Source organism: Tyto alba, unplaced genomic scaffold (genome assembly GCF_018691265.1).
Source record: "Tyto alba isolate M040663 unplaced genomic scaffold, T.alba_DEE_v4.0 Super-Scaffold_20, whole genome shotgun sequence".
Taxonomy (NCBI): domain Eukaryota; kingdom Metazoa; phylum Chordata; class Aves; order Strigiformes; family Tytonidae; genus Tyto; species Tyto alba.
Window position 1 is genome coordinate 6,337,687 of NW_024881283.1, and position 19,667 is coordinate 6,357,353.

At 63.2% G+C, this 19,667-nt stretch overlaps 1 protein-coding gene across 2 annotated transcripts; it reads left to right on the forward strand.

Annotated features, from left to right (window-relative positions):
• The first annotated feature begins 679 nt into the window (after positions 1-679).
• Positions 680-19,288, forward strand: ASAP3 (ArfGAP with SH3 domain, ankyrin repeat and PH domain 3). Of its 2 annotated transcripts, none has more exons than XM_042793849.1 (26): positions 680-907; positions 4,378-4,450; positions 4,858-5,003; positions 6,879-6,956; positions 7,278-7,327; positions 7,570-7,696; positions 9,791-9,876; positions 10,653-10,728; positions 10,855-10,941; positions 11,289-11,398; positions 12,326-12,395; positions 12,914-13,001; positions 13,420-13,468; positions 13,570-13,754; positions 13,877-14,010; positions 14,449-14,543; positions 14,856-15,036; positions 15,391-15,476; positions 15,603-15,718; positions 15,813-15,880; positions 16,040-16,147; positions 16,282-16,525; positions 16,631-16,919; positions 17,427-17,571; positions 17,792-17,914; positions 18,197-19,288. In XM_042793849.1, the coding sequence occupies exons 1-26, from the start codon at positions 782-784 to the stop codon at positions 18,269-18,271; spliced, it is 3,015 nt and encodes a 1,004-aa protein (XP_042649783.1). In that variant the 5' UTR covers positions 680-781; the 3' UTR covers positions 18,272-19,288. The 2 variants fall into 2 exon arrangements, with proteins under 2 accessions (XP_042649783.1, XP_042649784.1); XM_042793850.1 differs by having other exon boundaries at positions 6,882-6,956.
• The last annotated feature ends 379 nt before the right edge of the window (positions 19,289-19,667 follow it).

The following is a 19,667-nucleotide window of genomic DNA, read 5'->3' on the forward strand; positions in this document are numbered from 1 at the left end:
CCTCATGCCCATGTCACCCTCTCTCATGGCAAACCAGCCCCGCAGAGCACACCTGAGGCTTTTTGTCCCCTTGTTTCCAGTTTGCCACCGGCCCCATCCCCACGGCGAGTGCCCGGCCCTGGTGCCTGCCCGCGGGGTGTCGGGGCTCCCCCACCCTCCGGGAAGAGCCAATAACCAGGGAACGGGGCACTGAAATCCAGCTCCTCGGGCCCGCGAGTGGTGGGACGGGTGGCTGCAGGGGTCCCCTCCGGTGGGACAGGGGAACAGCCCAGGGCTCCGGGGATCGCTCCCTGCCCGAGGAGGGATCGTCCCCTCTGGGTGCGAGGAAGGGCAGGGTGGGGGCAGCCTCCAGCTAAACCAGTTCTCTGGGGGGACTGGGTTTAACCTCAATCCCTGCGCTACTTGTGTGCCTAAACTGGGTTTTGGGTGCGACCCCGCTCCCGGCCCCCCCCCCCCCTCACCCCGCTCCCACCTCGGGGTGCTCGACGGCCCCTCCCTGGGGTGCGGGGGGGGAGTTTTTTCCCTTCCTCTCGCCGCCGCACCCTACACCCCCCCACTCCAAGCCCCCGGTGTCCGCGTTTATTCTGGCGGGGGGGGGGGGGGGAAAGCTCCGGGGGCGCTTCGCCTTTAACGGGCGGGCGGGGCCGCTCACGTGACGGGGGCGGGCGGGGGGGGGGGGGCGGATCTCCCCGGCGGGGCGCGGCGGTCCCGGTGCGGGGCATGGGGTGCTGAGCCGGGCCTCGCCGGCACCCCCGGGGGGCTCCCGCTGCGCTCCCCCACCATGCCCGAGCAGCTCAGCGTGGCCGAGTTTTTGGCCGTGACCGGCGAGGACCTCAGCTCCCCCGCCGCCGCCGTCTTCGCCCCCAAAATGCAGAAGTGCCGGGGGGCGGTGGGGGCTCTGGAGGAGGTGAGCGGGGCTGGCGGGGGGGTGTGTGTGTGTGTATGTGTGTGTGGGGGGGGTGTCGGGCTGCGTTCCCCTCCTGGGTACACCCCCCCCACCCCCACCCCCCCCCTGCATCGGGGCAACCGCTGGGACCCATAGGTGCTGCTCCAGCACCCAGTTCCCACCCTGGGGGGGCTCATCCCTTCTTTGGGCTTCGATTTATCGGGGTCCCCCCCCCTTCGCCCCGAGCCCCCCCCCCCAGGGGTACGGCATGGCTTGCGCTGGCAATCACGCTGAGTGGGTGCTTTGGGACCCCCGGGTCAGGGTGGCCGTTTGTATCCTCCGAGCAGCCCCAGCGTGCGCTTTTTCAGTGCCAAAGCCTGCAGAAACGGGTAAAATTATCCTTTAAAGGCTTTTTCTCCAGCTCCAGGTGAACCCCCAGGGCCCGGGCATCCCCCCCCGGGCCAGGCAGAGCATCAGCCCCGCGGCTCCAGCTGCTATCGAGTCCCTACGCTGGAGCCAGCCCTGATGTGATGTGGAGTCCCTGGGGGGTTCCCCCTGTGATTAAAGCCAGGGGAGTATTTTTAGCTTCCCCCCAAAATCCCCGGCAGCGTTTGCGGGAAGGGCGGAGGTGGTGGGGTGCCTTCGTCCCCCCTTCTCCCGCCTAGAATAAAGGCGGTTTCCAGCTGGTCCTGTGGCTTTTGCCAACTCCTCTTAGCGAAGGAATGGCTTTGAAGGGGAGCCAGGGCTGGCGGGGAGCGCGGGGCCCCAGGTGCCGGGGCTGTCGGGATCCCCGGGGGGCAATGGGATGGGTGTCCCCAGGCTGGAAATCTGGGGACACAGCGTGGAGCATCCCGGTCCTTGCCAGCACGTGCTGGCCACCGCCACGGATCTTCCTCTCAGCCGGGAAGGGGGGAGGCAGCCCCAGCCAGGAGGAAGCATCAGGAATTTTGTTTGGCTGCTCGGAGAGGCTGCGGTTGGGGGGGACAGGGATGGGGGGAGAGGCATCCCCTGGGAATGGCGGAGGGTCTCTGTGGGGTTTGCTTAGTAAAGTTCCAGCGAGCAGTAGCTGAGAACTGGGAGTCGTGACCACTGTCGTGTGTCTCATGCTGGGGGGCACAGGGCTGAGCCCCCCCCCCGCATCCCACTGGAGGTTGTTGGGGAGCCCTCACGGGGGCTGAGGAGGCAGAGCCCGAGGTCTGTGGAGTGGGCTGGAAGGTCGGATCCAGCCCTTGGTGGTCGGAGCTGGGTGCTGCGCCTGTGTCGCCCGGGGGCAGGGTGGCCTGGCAGAGGCTGCCGGCACCTTTGGTGGCCGAGCTTGGCAGCCGGGGCTCCCAGTTGGCCCCGTCACTGTGTAAATAAGACCGTGTCCCCGCCACGCGCTGCCCTTTGCACCCAGGGCAGCGCCGCATCCTGGTCCCGTGTCGGCCTCGCTGCCACCCCGGCCCCTGGCACCCGCAGCGGCTCCTTCCCCGGGCGGCACGAGCCGGCGGTGGGGGGGAGGCAGAAGAATGGCCCCCATTGAGCATCCTGAGGGGGGTGGCGGTGGCTGCTCGGGGTCCCCAGGCTGTGAGGCCGGGTGGCAGCGGTGCAGGGGCGGATCCGTCCCTTCCTCCATCCCCACGGGGAGCCCCTGGTGCTCCTGTCCCCGCTGTGCCGACGTCCTCAGCTTCCCCCGAGCAGGAGCCTTCATCCCTGAGCTGGGCTGGGGGGCGATGGGTGCTGTGGGGGCTCCAGACATCACTGTCCCCCACTCTGGAGGGCTGTCCCCATGCAGCCAAGGCCCATGTCCCCAGCAGTCGGCCGGGTACAGCGGGGATGCCAGCGATGCCTGTAGCTGGGACAGCACCGTGCAGTGATTTCCTCTGCATTTACCACCCTGGTGCCCAGCTCTGCCTGCCCTGTCCCCGCTGGTCGACTCATGGACCCCTTCCCAAAAGCCGCTGTGTCCTTCCCCAGATTGTCCCCAGTCCCTGCTCCGCACCAGCCCCACATTCAGCCAAGAGCTGGCACCAGGGTGAGCTGCCCCGTCCCAGACACTCGGAGCAGCTTCCTCCCCTGCTTGCACATTGATGCATCCAGATCATCTCGTTCTGCCTCAGTTTCCCCTTCCGGAGGCTACGCCAGATTTGCAAGCCTGGAGCATCCAGCTGTCCAGCAACTCTCCCAAGGCAGGGGATGCCTCTGCCCCAGCCCGCAGCTCCGGCGAGCCCGCAGCTCCGGCGTGCCAGGATTTGGTGCAGAGAGGGGACATGGGGGGTTTTGGGTCACCCCAACATCCTCCCCATTATAGATGCATTGCAAGACCCCTCTGGGTGGAGGGTTTGGCCCCTGCCTTGGCCCCAGTCCCCTCCCAGCCGGCTCATCCTGGCCTAAAGCTCATCTGCAGCATCCCATCCAACGAGGAGGGCCTGGGAGAGCGGCGCCGAAGCCGGGCTGACCCCGCTGTCAGGAAATCGGCCTTGACATCAGCCCAAAAACCTTCAGCCAGAGTGCGAGCGAGCGAGGGAGCCTCTTTACTGTAATTCCTCCGCGGTTTCATCTCTCGCCCTTCTTGCCGTTCACGCCCTCTGAATATTTCCAGCCTGTTATCATGCCTCTGGTACCTGCAGCCAAGCCGCCCTTAACCCTTTCCTGATGGTTGGGGCTGGCTTGTGTTCGGCTACGATGCTCTGCGGGCAGGTTGGCGTTGGGGTTGTTTGCCCTTGTGCTGGGTTGGGAGCAAATGGGGGCTGCCCGGGTGGGGAGGGATGGAGCGAGGATTGAGGTGGGGGGACACCAGTCTGGGGATGGGGAGCACTCCAAGCGAGGGCAGGATGCGGCTGGCAGGGGCTGCGGGGAGGGTCCACGGTGCTGGGGGCCACAGCCAAGACCCTGCATGAGCTGGGGGGGGTTGTGGAAAGCCGCATCCCCAGTTGTGGGATTTATGTGATTTAGGTCCCTCTTGGGCATTGGCAGGAGGTGGGTCCCGTGTTTGGCTCTGCCGTGGGCCCCGCGGGGAGCTGGGCACCCCCCCCCCGCAGGTCTCTCCCGCCGTGCCTGGCCCTGAGTTGTGGGGATGCATGCCCGGGGGACAGGCTTTTGTGCTACTTGATGCTTCATCCCCTCCTTGGTTGAAACAAGCCCTGCAAGAGCCAGGGAGGCATTTTCCATGGCTGCTGCAAGCTGCTGGGATCCAAAGAGGTGCTGGGCGAGCCTCTCACCCCCTGCTACCGTCTTGCTTAAACCCAGCCTCTCCAGGGGCAGCCAAAGCTCTGCCTGGGAGCCAAAGCTGTGGTGACCACAGGCCTGGCAGGGGACTGGCGGGACTCTGTGGCTCCGGCGTCCCCGGGATGCCTCCGGCTCCTCTCCCAGCCCTGGGAGCTTGGCCGCTGCCCCGCACATCTGCATGGCAGAGCAGCCGCCTCTGCAAGGGCCAGCTGGGCTGGGGGGAGCGGCGGCCGTGCTTGGCAGGGCTAACGAGCTCCGTTTGTTTTCTTTCTTCGCTTTCGCAGAGCCTGGATGGGGACCAAGCCATACTCCAGAGGATCAGGAAATATGTGAAAGCCATTCACATCTCCGGGCTCAGTGAGTTGTGCTTCGAAAGATATGACGGGCATTCCCAGGCCACCGGGCTGGCGGGGTCTGTGACGGTCCCATCCGCCACCAACGCTGGTCACATCTGTCCTTGGGGTGGTGCAGCTGGACAGCGGGGTGGCCATGGGTGCTGGCCAGTGAGGGGGACGTGAGTGCTTGCAGCCAGCCAGCCTGGCAACATGATAGGGCGCCAAAAAACTGTCTTAAAAAAGGTGTAAAAAGGGAAATTGGGAACCTTAGGAATGTTGCTTAGGGCTTACCACTGCTGTCCTGCAGCGGGATCAGCCCAGCTCTGCTACGGGTGCTGGGTGCTGGTGGAACCTCGTGATGTGACCATCTCCGGGGACGGGGTGCTGCAGGGTCACCCCATGTCCCTCACCGGTGTCTCCCCTGCGCAGCCCACGTGGAGAATGAGGAGCAGTACAGCGAAGCCCTGGAGAACTTCGGCAACAACCACCTCTCCCAGAACAACCACGAGCTCTCCACCGGCTTCCTCAACCTGGCCGTCTTCACCCGCGAGGTCACTGCGCTCTTCAAGAACCTGGTGAGCTGCCCCGCATCCCCTCGGCACGCTGCTGAAATCGGGGGGAGGCTTTAACCCCCCCGGGGGGGGGCGTGGGGATTCAGAGCATCTCTGCTGCAACCTCGCGCTGTTCTCTGCATCCAGCTATCGCCCAGCCAGGGAAAATCTCCAGAATCCATCTGGATTTGGAAAAACCACCCAGTGCAGCCCCCCCTCCGCCCAGTTTAGCTGCCCTCTACCACAAGCAGCAATCCCCAGCTCCCATCTTGGGCTGGGAGACACGCTCTCGGTGCTCCCAGGCCATCCGATACCCCCGTTGTTGGATTTACAGCTCGTTCCCAGCTCCACCGGGAACGCCAACGCTGGGGTTCGACGGGCAGTTGGAGCTGCTATTTTCTTTTTTTTTTTTCCCCCTTTTTTTTTTTTTTTTTTTTTTTTTTTTTTTTTCTCCTCTCTCTCACATCAATTGCATCTCTGATCTCGCTTGCCAAGAAGCAAATCAAAGCCACGCCGAGCAGCGCAGCAGGGCCTTGGGGAGCCGCGGCCGCGCGGGAAGCAGGCAGGCAGAGGCGGCTGCGAGCCGAGCCGGCAGCACCTTCCCCACCACGGGAATGGCTCCGGTGGAGAAGTCGGTTCCCGGAGGGAGCTGAGTCCGTGCACGCCCAGCAGTGAAGCCCTGGGGGGGGGGTCCCATGCTGCTGAGCCCCTCTCTGGTCCCTTTCAAATCCCCCCCCCAAGGGGTGGTTTTGGCCCCTGACTCTGCTTAAGGAGGAGATTTATTTCTGCTGCCCTTCCCCCAGCAAGAATTTCAGATTTTGGCGCCTTCCTCTCCCAGTTGCCCCCATCTGGGCCTCCCCGCTCCTCCCCTTCCCCATTCCAGCTGTCCCAGCTCAGCTGGACCCCTTGCACTCTTGGGGGGCTCTGTGGGAACTGGAGGAGTCGGACCAGTTCCCGGGTGAGGGCAGTGCCAGCCCCCCACCTCCCGCTCCCCACGCTGCCGGCGTGGGAACAGCCACCGCTGCTGCCGTGTTCCCCCTGCTCTCCCCGCAACGGGGTTATGTGCTGGGACCCTTGGCCGGACCCGAAAATCCAGGTTTTCCCTCCCAGAATCCCCCCAGAGCTGTTTGAAATGGGGTGCCCTGTCCCCCTAGAGCTGTTGGAAGCAGGGTGCCCCGTCCCCCCTCATTCGGGGCTGGACCTGTGCTGTGGAGCTGGGTTTCTCCTCAGGTGCTGCTGGGGAACAAAACCCTTGGGAGCCTTTACAAGAAACTGGGGTGCAGCAGGGAGGTCCCGTGTGGGTGCTGGAGCTGCACTAAAGCGGGGTGCTGCCCCGCGGGGTGCACAGAGGGACGCCAGGACTTGCGTCCCCACCACCGACCCCTGGGCAGCACTGGTGGGGATGGCGGTGGCTGCGTTGCAGTCCCCAAACCCCAGGAAAGGGGGGACAGTTTGGGAAGCCCCTGTGACATCATGGAAGGTGGTGGTGGTGGGGGCCCCCTCTTTGCATCCTGGGGCAATGGAGGGACTGGTGGCACTGCCGCGTGCCGTGCCGTGGGGGGACGGGGACGGGGTGGTGCTGGAGGGGAACAGCTTTGGTTTTGGCAGCCGCGGCGCTGCTGTGGTTTGTGGGAAGGGCCCCACGTCAGACATCTTGCAGCCAGCTCCGACAAGCCCCAGCCTGCTCCGTGCCTGGATCCAGCCCTGCTTCCAGCCTCTTTAACCCTTCACGGGGCAGCGATGGAGGTGGTGGAGGTGGTGGGTGGGTGGGTGGGGGAGGCGGGACACAACACACGACATTACACATCCCCAGTGCTGGGAAGGACCTGGGGCTCTGGCTCCTCAGCCTGCCCTGAGGTGGGGACCCCCCCCATGGGGTAACCCCATCTCTACCCTTTGCAGGTGCAAAATCTGAATAACATCGTCTCCTTCCCCCTGGACAGCCTGCTGAAGGGGCAGCTGAAGGATGGCCGCCTGGTGAGTCCCCGCCAGCGCTGTCCCCAAAGCTCTGAGGCTGCAGGTCACCCATTTGGGGACGCATTGCAGCGAGAACCCCGTTACAGGCTCAGCTCGTGCCCGTGGCCAGGAGAAGGAAGGAGCAAGTACCTGGGGCTGGAAGGCAGCAGTGAGGGTTGGGAGTGACAGGAGCAAGGGGTGAAGACCCAGTGGGGACATCCCTCATCCCCAAGGAGCAGGGCAGGGTGCAGTGATGCAGAGCAAAGCCCTCGGCTGCTTCGGTGCCACCGGGTCTTTCGCCTTCTCTGATGGCTGCCATCCCCTCTCTCCTTTTTGCTGCAGGACTCCAAAAAACAGATTGAAAAGGCCTGGAAGGATTATGAGACCAAAGTGTAAGGAACACGCTGCCTCCAGCAAAATCCACCTAATCCCGCTCTACACAAAGGTGTTTTGTCCTGGGGCTGCAGCCAGGCACTGATTGATGCTGCTTTGCCATGGGGAGGGCTCCGGTCCAGCCTTTCCCAGCTAGAGAGCCTGGAGATGTTTCTCCTGATCCCATCCCCGCTGTAGCCCCCACCGTGGGACCCCCCTCGGGGCAGGGCTGTCCCCGACCCGCCGCCGTCCTGTCCCACAGGGGGAAGATGGAGAAGGAGAAGGAGCGAGCCCGCTTGGCGGGGGTCATCCAGGCCGAGCCGTCCGCGGCGGAGGTGGCCGAGGACACACAGAAGGAGCGGCGTCTCTTCCAGCTCCACATGTGCGAGGTAGGGGTGGTGCTGGGGCGGGGGACGGGGACATTTCGGCCCCGGGGACACACACAGGGGACTGCTCTGCTCCGAGCCTGTCCCTGTCCCCACCACCACAGCAGCCCCCCCGTGCGGGTGCAGCGCGGGACCCTCGGCTGTCCCCATCCCCTTGTGTCCCTGCATGACCCCAGCTCAGGGATCCCCCACCCTGGGGGATGCAGCTGTGAATGGCACCTATGGGTTACCCTGCAGCGAGGCCCCCCCCCTCCCCGGGGGTTGCTCCCACTTCCTCCCAGCCTCACTCCTCCTGCTCCTCTGCAAAGCCGGAGGCTGGCGTTTGGGGCAAAAAGTGAACTTTTTGGATAACATCCCCAAGGTTGGCTTTGCGTTTTTGCTCTGTTCTCAAAACTGCTCTTGGTTTTGGTTGGGGGGGGGGGGGGGCGGGCGGCTCATGAGCAGTCCCAGATCCCTGATGGTCCTGGGGGTCTGTGCTCAGGGGTTGAGATGGGAATAAGTGAAGGATGGAGATGTGATGTCAGACCTGCCCAGCAGGGAGGGACCCAGGTGTCCTGGCTCCAGCCACCCCGGCAACTCCATAAACCTTTTGAGGGTGACACCGAGCAGGGGACGAGTCCCCAGCGGGTTGTCCCAGGGGTCTCCCACATCCCCAAGGGCCAGGCAGCAGCGTCAGAGCCTGTACCCCCCCCCCCCCCCAGCAAAGGGCAGGGGGTGCGAGGAGGAGGCTGGGGCTGAGCATGGAGCCAAGGAGCTGGGACCCGGCCAGATGAGTCACTCCCTTGAATAGCACCACTGTGAAATAAATAACAGCACATGGAAATGCCGGAGCTGCAGCCCCGGCCCCGGGGAGGAGGGGGGGGGGGGGGGGGCGGGGTGTGGGCAGCTCTTTTAGGGGGTTGGCCAGGCCTGGGGGTGAGTGTGTTGCATGGGGGTTTGTAGGTGGGCGGTATTTGCTGCTTCCTGGGGGTGGCAGCACGATCTGATTTCACCCCGGGGGGTGATGTGTGGGGTGGTTGTGTCTCCCCAGGGTGGGCCATCTCACGCCCGTGGGGTGGGTGGGTGCAGCTGGACCTGGACCCAGGCGGTGCTGGGAGCATCCCTTTGCTTGTGGGTCTCATCCAGCTCTGCCCGGGAACCTCCGCTGTCACTGTCACCCCGGGGGTGTGGGTGGCAGGGCAGGAAAGTCCCTCAGGAGTTGGGTACACGTGGCCTTTTCCAGCTGGGACTTTGTTCAGGGGGTGCAGACGATGCCGGGCACCCCACGGCTCTGGGTTGGTTGTTACATTGGCTTTGCAGCTCCAGCTTGCACAGAACAGTTTAACAGCCCTCCCCAGCCCAGGAGGGGTGCCCGGGGCACCAGGAGGCTCCATCCTGGGGGCTCTACCCCACTGTGGTGTTTCCCCACCATGGAAAACCCTCAGAGCTCAGAGCTGCCTTCCCCTCCCCTCGCCTCCCGCCCAAAACCATCCTCCAGCAGCTGCGCCAGCCAGGAGAGGAGCGCGCAGGGGGAAAATCTCTTCCCTCCTTTATTTCACTCAGTGTGAGCAAGGCTCTGGGTCTTGTCTTTTCTCCCTGCAGCTGATGGATGGGTCTGATGCATAAAGCTGAAATTCCCCATCCCATGGGACACCTCCACGAGGACTGCAGACCTCCGGGGCTGGTGTGCCGCAGGCGCTCGCTGCTTGAAAGCTGATTTTTTGGGAGCAAAGGGGTCATGTCTTAAAAAACATTTGGGCTATTTTTTTTTTTTTTTGCTTTGCAAGCTGCCTTGGGTTTTGGTTATTTATTAACTCCAGAAGTAATGAGCAGAGGGAGAAGCATGCTCGGCTGGAAACCCCGGGGGCCTGCCTCGGTCCTTGAACTTTTCAGGGCTTGGAGGACTTCCAGAGCCAGGTTTTCTGAGGGTGGTCCCCAGTGAGCTGCTTTCAAATCCAGCATCATGACTCGACTTCTTGAAACCCAGCCAGCATTTTAACCCTCCTCCCCATGCTGGGAAGGGAGGCAAGAGCTGGGCAGGCTCTTGCTCTTTCCTCCAGGATATTTTCAGCAGATCCTCATCTCCATCACCTAACCGGGTGTCTTCTCCTCCTCCAGTACCTGCTGAAAGCCAGTGAGTCACAGATGAAGCAGGGACCAGATTTCTTGCAGAGCCTCATCAAGTTTTTCCACGCTCAGCACAAGTAGGTGCCACTTGGGTCAAGGTGGTTCATTCCTAGGGTTGATTGTCACCCCTGGGAGGTCCCACAAGGGTCTGGGGGCACCTTCTCCCATCCCAGCTCCATAAAGCTATTGGTGAATATTCTGGGCAGAGCCAGTTGTATCTGAGGAGTTGAAACGTGCTTTGTTGGCTTGAGGAGCTGTAAACGTGTCCGTGGGGGCTGGGGGAAGGGGGTTGGCTCAGGATAGATCTGATGATTTGGTTTCTGGACAGATTTCCAGGGATGAGTTCAGCCGAGCGGCTCCGCCGTTAGCCATGGGGCTCGTAACGAGGGCGTTCGGGGCAAGGATTAACATCCCCTCGCCTTTCCTGTTGCTCCATGAGGCTGGAGTAGCAGCGTGTGGGTGTCGTGTCATCTCCTCCAGCTCTCGAGTGGGGAAATTGAAGCAGGGAGTGGGCAGTTGCTTTGGCCAAGAACATGACCTTGCCTGGGGCTGCGAGGCAGAGACCCCCAGGATCTGGCCTCCAGCAGGGCTGGTCCCCAGTGAGATGAGCTTGCGTTGAACAAGAGGCCAATCTTGCATCCAAAACACCCCAAATATTTGGGGTATCCGGACCCCGTGGGCTGGGCTTGGCCTTTGGGTGGGATCTCTCCAGGCCCCAGCAGCAGGGGAACCACAAAGCAAGAGCAGCTTCCCAGGGGGGGTTGCTATGGTCCTGCCACGTTTTCTCTGAAAACCCTCTTTTTTCCCTCCATCTTCCCCATCTGCATCTTAATTACGTTAAATAAACGCCCAGTTTCTTCCAAGACGGCTGGAAGGCTGCCCAGAACCTCTACCCCTTCATTGAGAAGCTTGCTGTGTCCCTCCACGCGGTAAGTCCCCCAGCCTGCCATCCAACGTCGCTCAGACGTGTCCCCTGAGATGCCACCCGCCCCGTGCCAGCCCCTGAGAACGCCCGCATTCAGCGCAGCGGTGAGGGCAGCTGCCTCCCTTTCCAGCTCCACCAAGCGCAAGAGGAGGAGGTGAAGCAGCTCACGCAGACCCGTGATTCCCTCCGCAGCATCCTGCAGCTGGAGAGCAAGGAGGTGAGACCCTGGGGTGGGCAGGGGAGAGCCGGCAAGGAGGACTGGGAGGGTGCTGGGTGCTAAGGAGGGGTGAGTGCCCCGGGGTTAGCTTGGGGCTGGGGAGCAGCAGGGAAAGGGGAGCTGAGGACCAACGGGAACATCCATGGGAGCAGAGCAGGAGAGCTGGGCCATGTTTGGAGGCTGGGAGGGGATGGGGGTCTGTGGCATCCCAAAGGACACTGCACCCACATAAGGATGAGGCCACCTGGGGGCAGCAGCCACCCTCTGCACCTTTCACTTTGCTTCTTAAATGATTGTTTGTTTTTTTCGTGTTTTTTTTTTTTTTTTTCCCACCCTGGTGAGCTCAGGAAAACCTGAGCAGGAAGAACTCCGGCAGCGGCTACAGCATCCACCAGCACCAAGGGAACAAGCAGTATGGGACGGAGAAGTCGGGATTTCTGTACAAGAAGAGCGATGGGTGAGGATGAGTGTTACTTGCCCAGAGAGCTCCTGGCTCCATCCCGGTGTCGCTGTGGGCTGTGAGAGCACCCTGCTCATGGGAGGCCCCAGAGCTGGGACATCCCGAGGTGGAACTGTTTGGGTGAGGTTTTTGGTTGCTGTTAGACAGATCTCTGGGTGCAATTGGTCCCATCTGGTCTTAAGCATCCATCAACGCTTGGAGAATGGAATTTTTCCTCAGGCTGGAGGAGATTTAAGAGCTGGTGGTCAGGGGTTGGTGGGTCTCCAGCTGCAGCTGGGCAAGGAGGAGGTTTGGAGGTGGTGCAGGGAACCTTCCCCCACGATGGTTTGGGGTCGTCGGCCCATTTCTTATGTGAAGGCCCCCAGCAGGTTCTGGTGCCCAGGATGCTTTGCCTATGATGCTCTCCTGGGCCGCTGGCTGGGCACAGTGGCTGGTGTTGTGTGGGTGTAGTGTCGTCAGATGTGGGTCTCCAGGAGCAGCCACTCAGTGCCGAGTTCACCCTGAAGAGCTGTGTGCTGCGTGGCTGATGGGAGGGGAAGAAATTTCTTGTTTCTTGGGCATGGAGGGAGAAAGGATCCTAGTGGGATCATCTAGGGTGAAAAATAAAACTCTTAGAGCCCCAAAAAGGAGATCTTCACCTTCTCAGTGGACCTCTGGGTGTTGGGCACCAGGTTTTAAGCCAGTGATTATGTGCTTTAGTGAACTGGGGCTACCAGGTCTGTGACTCTGTTGGCCAGCATGGCCCATGCCCAGCCCACTCAGTGGGACATTTTGTGCTCTCTGAGTTACAGGAAGCACAACCCCATGTCCAGAAAGCCATCAGGCCTCTGCGGAGGGCTGCCACGGGTGCATTGGGAGGCAGATGGATGGGGGGTGATCAGGGCTGTGCAATGCATCCTCACTCCTCCTCTTCCTCCTCCTCAGGATCCGCAAAGTGTGGCAGAAGAGGAAGTGCGGCGTGAAGTACGGCTGTCTGACCATCTCCCACAGCACGGTGAGGAGCAGTGGGGGTCTGCAGCCCTGACCCTTGAAGTTACCCTTGGAATGTTGGTGTCTGTTGGATTTCATGTTTAGTTTTGCCCAAACCGGCCACAGATTTGCCTGGCTTGGAATTGAGTACGAACCAGGGCTGGATGTACTCAGTGGTGTCCCCCGTGTTTGAGAGGTGTCCATGGGAGGGGGAGGTGGGGTTGGCTGGGGCAGCGAGATGGGCGTTGAGGTTCCAGACAAGGCCAAAGGCGCTGGGGCAGTGTGGGAGGTGGGTGCTGCCCCCCGGTGGTGGAGGCCGAGAACTGCAGCGGGGCAGAGGAGGCTGCTCAGGGATGTCTCGGAGCCCTGGCCCCCTGCAAAGGGTCGGAGAGGGTCCCACTCGCCTGGTTATCCCAAGAGGGACCCTCTGGGAAGGGTCGTTGGCCCATCGGAGTTGCCATTGGAGGTACGTGCTTGGTGACGCACGTGTCCCCTCCGCCCTTCCCAGGCCTTTAAGCTGCCCCTTGTCCTCGCACCCTGCAGATAAACCGTCCCCCCGTCAAGCTGAACCTCCTCACCTGCCAAGTGCGGCCCCACGCCGAGGAGAAGAAATGCTTCGACCTGGTGACGCGTGAGTGCCCGGAGCGGGCTGCCATCGCTGGGGCTGGGTGGGTTTGACCCGGAGGCGGCCGAGCTGCCGACGGGAGCTCCCTTTTTGGAGGGGAACATCCCAAGTGGGTTTTCCCGGCAGCTGGCTGGCCCTCCGCCAGCCCTGCCACGGCACCTGGGCACCCTTTGCCCTTTTAATCCTGCTCTGGGCGTCTCCCCAGCTGCCTTTATGGAGGAAGGACCAGCCTCTCCAAGGAGATCTAGGAAGCTCAAGACAAAAAGAGTTTGCAACAGGGCTTTGGTGATGGATGAGTGACACGCAGTGATTTGATTTTATTTTAAAACAGCCCCCTTCTTGGAGTAGTTCAGCCCCTACCTGCGGTCTTGGGCATCCCCAAATCCTTCTATTCACCTTCTCCCCCCTCTCCCCATCCCTGCAGACAACAGGACGTATCACTTCCAAGCGGAGGACGAGCAGGAGTGCGTTGTGTAAGTGCCTCAGCCCATCCCCACTCCTCGCGGTGCCAGGTCCTGCTCTGCCTTTCCCATTCTCCTCCTCCTCCTCCTGACGGGGGGGCTCTCCTGCCTAGGTGGGTCTCGGTGCTGCAGAACAGCAAGGACGAAGCCCTGAGCAACGCCTTCAAGGGGGAGTCCAACGGCGGCGGGGCAGCGGCGGGCGGCGGGGCGGACGGCGGCGCGCAGCTCACCAAGCTGGTCATCAGCGAGGTGAAGAACATGCCAGGAAACAAGCAGTGTTGTGACTGTGGGGCCCCAGGTAGGTCAGGGCTTGGGGGGTGTGTGTGTGTGTGTGTGTCCTGCGCTCTGAGTGTGGGTACCTGGCGGGGGGGTGTTCAGCATCCTGTGGGCTGGGTGGTGACGCTGCTCCCACCCCCGCAGACCCCACGTGGCTCTCCACCAACCTGGGCATCCTGACGTGCATCGAGTGCTCCGGTATCCATCGGGAACTGGGCGTGCATTACTCCCGCATCCAGTCCCTCACCCTGGATGTCCTCAGCACCTCCGAGCTGCTGGTAAGCCGCTCGCCGTGCCCGCCGGGAATCACCCTCTGAAGCTCCCAAACCTCCTGGGACGCAGAGTTCATCCCTCCTCCTCCTCCTCCATCCCAGCTGTGCCCAGTTTGCTGCAGTGCTCGCAAACGTGCCTCGGTTTCCCCGGTGGCAGTTTGCAGCCCCCAGCGTGGTGGTCTGGGCAAGTTTGTGGCGGGGGGGTGGCTCTGGGAAGCCACTTGCTAAGGAGGGGGATGCTGGCAGCCCCCCATGATTTGCTCCTTTTTAAACCCAACTTCCCCTGGCATGAAAGAGCATCATCCCTAGGGGAGACACTGCTCTGGGAAGGTCGTGGGTGGATCCAGTGGATTCCTTCCCCCTGCCTCCAGGTTGGGGATCTGGCTGGGGCAGGGTGAGCGTGGCCAGGAGGGCTCGTCTCCCCCCATCCCTCTTTTCCCGCAGCTGGCCATCAGCGTCGGGAACACCCGCTTTAACGAGATCATGGAGGCCACGCTGCCCACGCAGGACTGCCCCAAGCCCTCAGCCAGCAGCGATATGTGAGTTGGCTGCTGGCCGGGGGGGCTTGGGGTGGGCTGGGAGGAGGAGGAGGAGGAGGAATGCACAGTACGTGGTCTGTCCTTGTCCCTGTGCCACTGCCCAGTGGCTCTGAGGCAGCCTGGGGATGGGAGAGGGGATCCTGCTGTCATCACCTGGATTTTGGTGGGGATCTGCACCTTTTTTGGAGGTTTTCCCCCCCCCGATCTCGAGGCTTCAGGAGGAGGCAGGAGCCCAGGGTGCCTCCGGCTGTGGCGGGGATGTGTCTGGCGTCTGTCTGTGTCCGAGCCGATGCCACACCGCCCTTCCCGCAGGGCCGCCCGCAAGGAGTACATCGTGGCCAAGTACATGGAGCGACGCTACGTGCAGAAAAGCGGCCGTGACGACCCCCACCGCCTCTGGGAAGCCATTCGTGCCCGTGATCTCCTGGCCCTGCTCCAGGCCTTCGCCGAGGGGCACGATCTGGCCAAGCCCCTGGCCAGCCCTGAGGGCCAGGTGAGCCCTACGCCACCACGGCTCCCTCTGCCTGGCAGCGTAAATGGATTTTCCCCCTCTGGGTGCCCATGCTCAGGGGTTTCCTGGCCTTTGGGTGGAGATGTGCCCTTGGAAAGATGAAGCATCCTTGGCTTCAGCTCTTTCCCCACCATCGTGGGGGAGATGAAGCATCTTTGGCTCCAGCTCTTCTTTCCCCTCCATCCTGGGGGGGGAGATGAAGCATCCTTGGGTCCAGCTCTCCTTTCCCCTTGTCTCAGGGGAGATGAGCATCCTCGGGTCCAGCTCTCTTCTCCCCTCCATCGTGGAGGAGATGAAGCATCCTCAGGTTCATCTCTCCCATCCATCCCATGGCAGGACCCGGGTGAGCTGGCACTGCACATGGCCGTGCGCCACGCCGACAGATCGTCCCTTCCTCTCGTGGACTTCATCATCCAGAACGGGTATGTCCCCAGGTGCTCACGGTGTCCCCTGCCCACTCCCCGTGTGGGGATGAGTGTGCACGAGCGCGGGGGACTGCTGCTTGTGTGCTCTTGAGCCTTAAATTTCTTGCCATTGGCCCTGCACAGGGGGACACTGGACCGGGTGACGCAGGAGGGGAACACGGCTTTGCATTACGGTGCGCTCTACAACCAGCCCAACTGCCTCAAGCTGCTCCTGAAGGGCAAAGCCGCCTTCGCCACGGGTACGGGGCTGGGATGGGGGGTTTTGGGGGTCTCCAGTGGGAGCGGAGCGGCGAGGCTGTAACCTGGCTCTGGCCCTTTTCGTCCCTCGGGCAGTGAACGCGGCGGGCGAGACGGCTTTGGACGTGGCGAGGAGGCTGAAGCACACTGAGTGTGAAGAGCTGGTAGGTGGGATGGAGGGAGAGGCGGGGGGGGGGGATGCTCAGGCTGGGGAGAGGGGACCGAAGCGCTGGGGCAGGGCTGGCACAGAGGTGGGGGGATGTTGGGACCTGTCCCCCCCGCTGTGCTGAGACCCCCCCCCCTTGACCTGCCCCATCCGGCAGCTGGAGCAGGCGCAGGCGGGGAAGCTCTCGCTGCAGATCCACGTCGACTACGACTGGGAGCCCCCCCAGGAGTTCCCTTACGACAGTGAGGACGAGCTGGAGGAGAAGGTACCCATGGGAGGGTGGCGAGGGGGGAACCGCCCCCCCACCCCCCAGCAAGGGGGCTGGAGGGGGGGTGCAGACCCTGTTGGGGGGGGTTGGCGGCAGCGGGGCAGCCCTGGAGCTGGGTGTCTGCCCCCCAGGTGAGCCCCCTCCAGCGCTCCTTCAAGGGCACGTCGCCGCTGGCCGCCAGCCCCCCGCCCGCCTGCCCCCAGACCCGCTGGAGCTGCATGGGGATGGACATCACCAACAAGACCTACGAGAGCATCCTGGTGCCCTCGCGCCCCGCGCCCCGCCGGGCCCACAGCGAGGAGATCCCCCCGCCGCTGCCCCTCAAAAACCCCACGCGGGGCGGCTCCCGCCCCAAACCCGGCCACAGCCCCACTGGTGAGTCAGGGGGGGTGTGTGTGTGTGTGTGGGGTTACCTGTGGTGGGGGTGTCCCTTTACCTGGAAGCTAGATTTATTGTCCCCATTGCATGTGTGTGTCCCAGAGCGCCCTGAGCTTCCTCGGCAGGCGTCAGAACCGCATTTCCCCGGGGCTGCGGAGGCTCCGGCACTGCGCAGCCTCCCCTCCGCCGGCAGCGTGGGTGCCCTGGACGGCCCCCCCGGCCCCCCAGCCCCCGGCACCCGCAGCCCCACCGAGAGCCGTCGGGCAGCGTACTGGGAGACCCGCTCGGAGACGGAGAGCAGTGGCACCCGTCGGGGACCAGAGCTGAGCCCCCCGCCCGGGCAGCCCCCGCCGAGCAGCACAACCCCCGACATCCCCCCCGTCAAGTTCGGGTAGGGATGTTCCCATCCCCCTCCAGCCTGGGGGTGCACTGGGTTTTGGTGGTGGTGGGGTCATTACACAGTGCTGGCAAGTCAGCTTTAACCCCTGCCAGCCCTGCCCCGGGCGTGGGGAACCCCAAATTGTCCCTGGGGGGGGTGTGGAGCAAAGGGGACCCCACCCTGACCTGGAGTTCCCAGGGGAGGTGATGCTGGCCCTGGGACACAGGAGGGGACAAGGGCAGCCATGGGGGTGCTGGAGAAGGTGACACATTATTTGAGGGTGACAGCAAGACCAAGACCCCCTGCAAGTTACTGAATCTATTTTTTCTCTCTTTTTTGAAATTGTGGTGGGATAGGCTCATTTGAGGGAGGATGGGTGCTGGGGCCCTTCTCCATCAGCATCCAGTGGGCTGTGGGTGGGACCCTGGTCCCACGGGGGAGCTCTGACCCCCCTGAGACCTCACAGGGAGGGGGAAAGCACCAAGAGTGGGGTGACACTGTCCCCCCTGTCCCCGGCAGCTCGGAGAGCACCCGCTCGTACCGGCGCATCAGCGGTGTGGCGGGCAAAGCGGGGTCGGCCGTGTCCCCCCAAAGCCCCAGTGGCCCCGAGGACCCTGTGCCAAGCAAGGTGCCCCCCGTGCCCATGCCCAGGAGATTTGCTCCGGTAGGTCCCATGACACAGGGGTCTCGGAGGGGCTGTGATGCTGGGGGGGGGGGGGAGGGAGGTGGGGGAATGTGCGTGTGTCCCCCTCTGCATCCCCAAACATCCCAGCTCCCTTTGTCCTGGGGTGGTGGATGGAGGGATCAGGGGTGTCACATCCCTGCACCCCTCCTTTGGGGGGTGCGGTTTGTCACCCCCCTCACCCACCTCTTTGCTCGGGCAGGCCAAGGGGAGGCAGAAGCGGGTGAAGGCGGTGGCTGACTGCAAGGGGGACAAGGCGCGGGAGCTGACCTTCTCCAAGGGCGAGGTGATCGTGGTGACGCGGGAGGAGGACGAGCAGAGCTGGGTGAGTGGCAGCGGGGTACGGGTGGATGCCGGGGTCCCAACCCTGCTCCCTTGCCCCCCAGTTCTCTCCTGGAGGAGGCTGGGGGTTCACAGGGGAGCAGGGATGGGTGCCCCCTACCCCATCTCTGCATGGAGGGGGGCTGCTGTTGACGTGTCACCACAGCTTTGCCTCTCTAAATCTCCCTGGGAATTGGGATATCAGCCCCAAAGCTTCTCCCCCTGGCTGAGATGGAACTCCCATCCCCCTGACCGCCCCCCCCCCCCCCCCTCTCTGCACCCTCAGGTTGGCTTCATCGAAGGTGACGGCTCCCGCACCGGAGTCTTCCCCGCCAGCTTTGTCCACCTCTTGCAAGACTGACGCGGTGGCGGTGGCCCTTTTTATCCCTGTCCCCTCGCCCGGGACCCGAGGCAGCTCCCCAGCAGCCGGCGAGGGCTCAGGCACAGCCCCAGCCCCGGGGGCTCGGCAGAACTGGGCCACGAGGGACGTGGGGCAGGCACCCTGGCATGGCACCACCCAGCCCGGCTGGACACTGCCCTCAATGGGGCTCAGAGACACCCCCCCCCTGCCTTGGGACGATCAGCTCTGGATGGTGGCTGGGGGGGGGGGGCGGGGGGGCTGAAGGGCTGCCCGGCGGGTTGGGCAGAGCACGGACACGCTCGCTGCGCTAGTGGGCTGAGGTTGCTCCGCTGGCCCACTGCTCTCCCATCCCTCCCGTGGGCTCTGCCCAGCCCTGGGGCTTTATTCCCCCCTGTCTGCAAGGACTTTTGGATGGGGGGAGCTGCACTGGGTGCTCCCCACCCTCCTCTGTCGGGGAGCCATGGACCCCCCCTCCCCAGTCTGGGGGAAGTGGCCGTGTACCCCCTGGCCTTCTTTTCTACCCCAACTGTGAAGCCTTTGGGATGGGCAGGGAATAGGAAACGGCTTTTATTGACCTTGCCTGGGGGTGCTGGGGGGGGGTGTCTCCACTCCCCCCTTCCTCCCTTCCAGGCTCTGGGAGGGGCCTGTGCTGGTGGGGCTTGGGGATGCTTTGAAGTTTCCCCAAAACTAGCCAGTCCCTGATCTGGGGGGATCAGGTGGCACCGCAGAGCCCCTGCCCCATGTCACTCGTCTGGGGGGGTGCTGGATCACTGCCCTGGCCCTGGGGGTCTCTCCAAGGGGATTTTGCAGCTTTTTCTGGGACCAGTGTCCACCCATGCCAGTGTCCCTGGGGAGCCACCTTCCTCTGTACCCCCTCAATTTACCCTCTCCCCCTTCTCGTTTGTGTGTCAAATGTTTCATCTCAAACAGTCTGGTTTTTTTTTGTTTGTTTGGTTGGTTGGTTTTTTTTTTAGATGTTTCTGTCTCTGGTTTCTAATAAAGCCATCATTTTTGTAAGCGCCTGGGTGCGTGTATGGGGGTGCAGGCCCCATCCTGGGCGATACTGGTGACCCCAGAGCCTCCTGGGCACGGGCAGGCTTAGTGACCTGCTGGTGCCCATCGAGGACGTGACCCTGGGCTTTGGGGGTGGTTTGGGGGGGGGGGGTTGTGTTGTGTGTGCACCAGGTTGGCTTTTGGGCAGCCCTGTGGGGCTGGGCTGGGGGGCACGGGCATCCTCCCTGCGTGCACAGAGCGGGGTGCTCGCCCTACAGCCCCCCCCCCCCCCCGCCTTGGGTGGTGGAGTGGGGACAAGCGAGGGTGGCATGTTTGCTGTCACACCCCCCCCCCATCCCAACCGCCTGGGTCACTGGAGCTTGGGGACAGCATCCCCACGGCT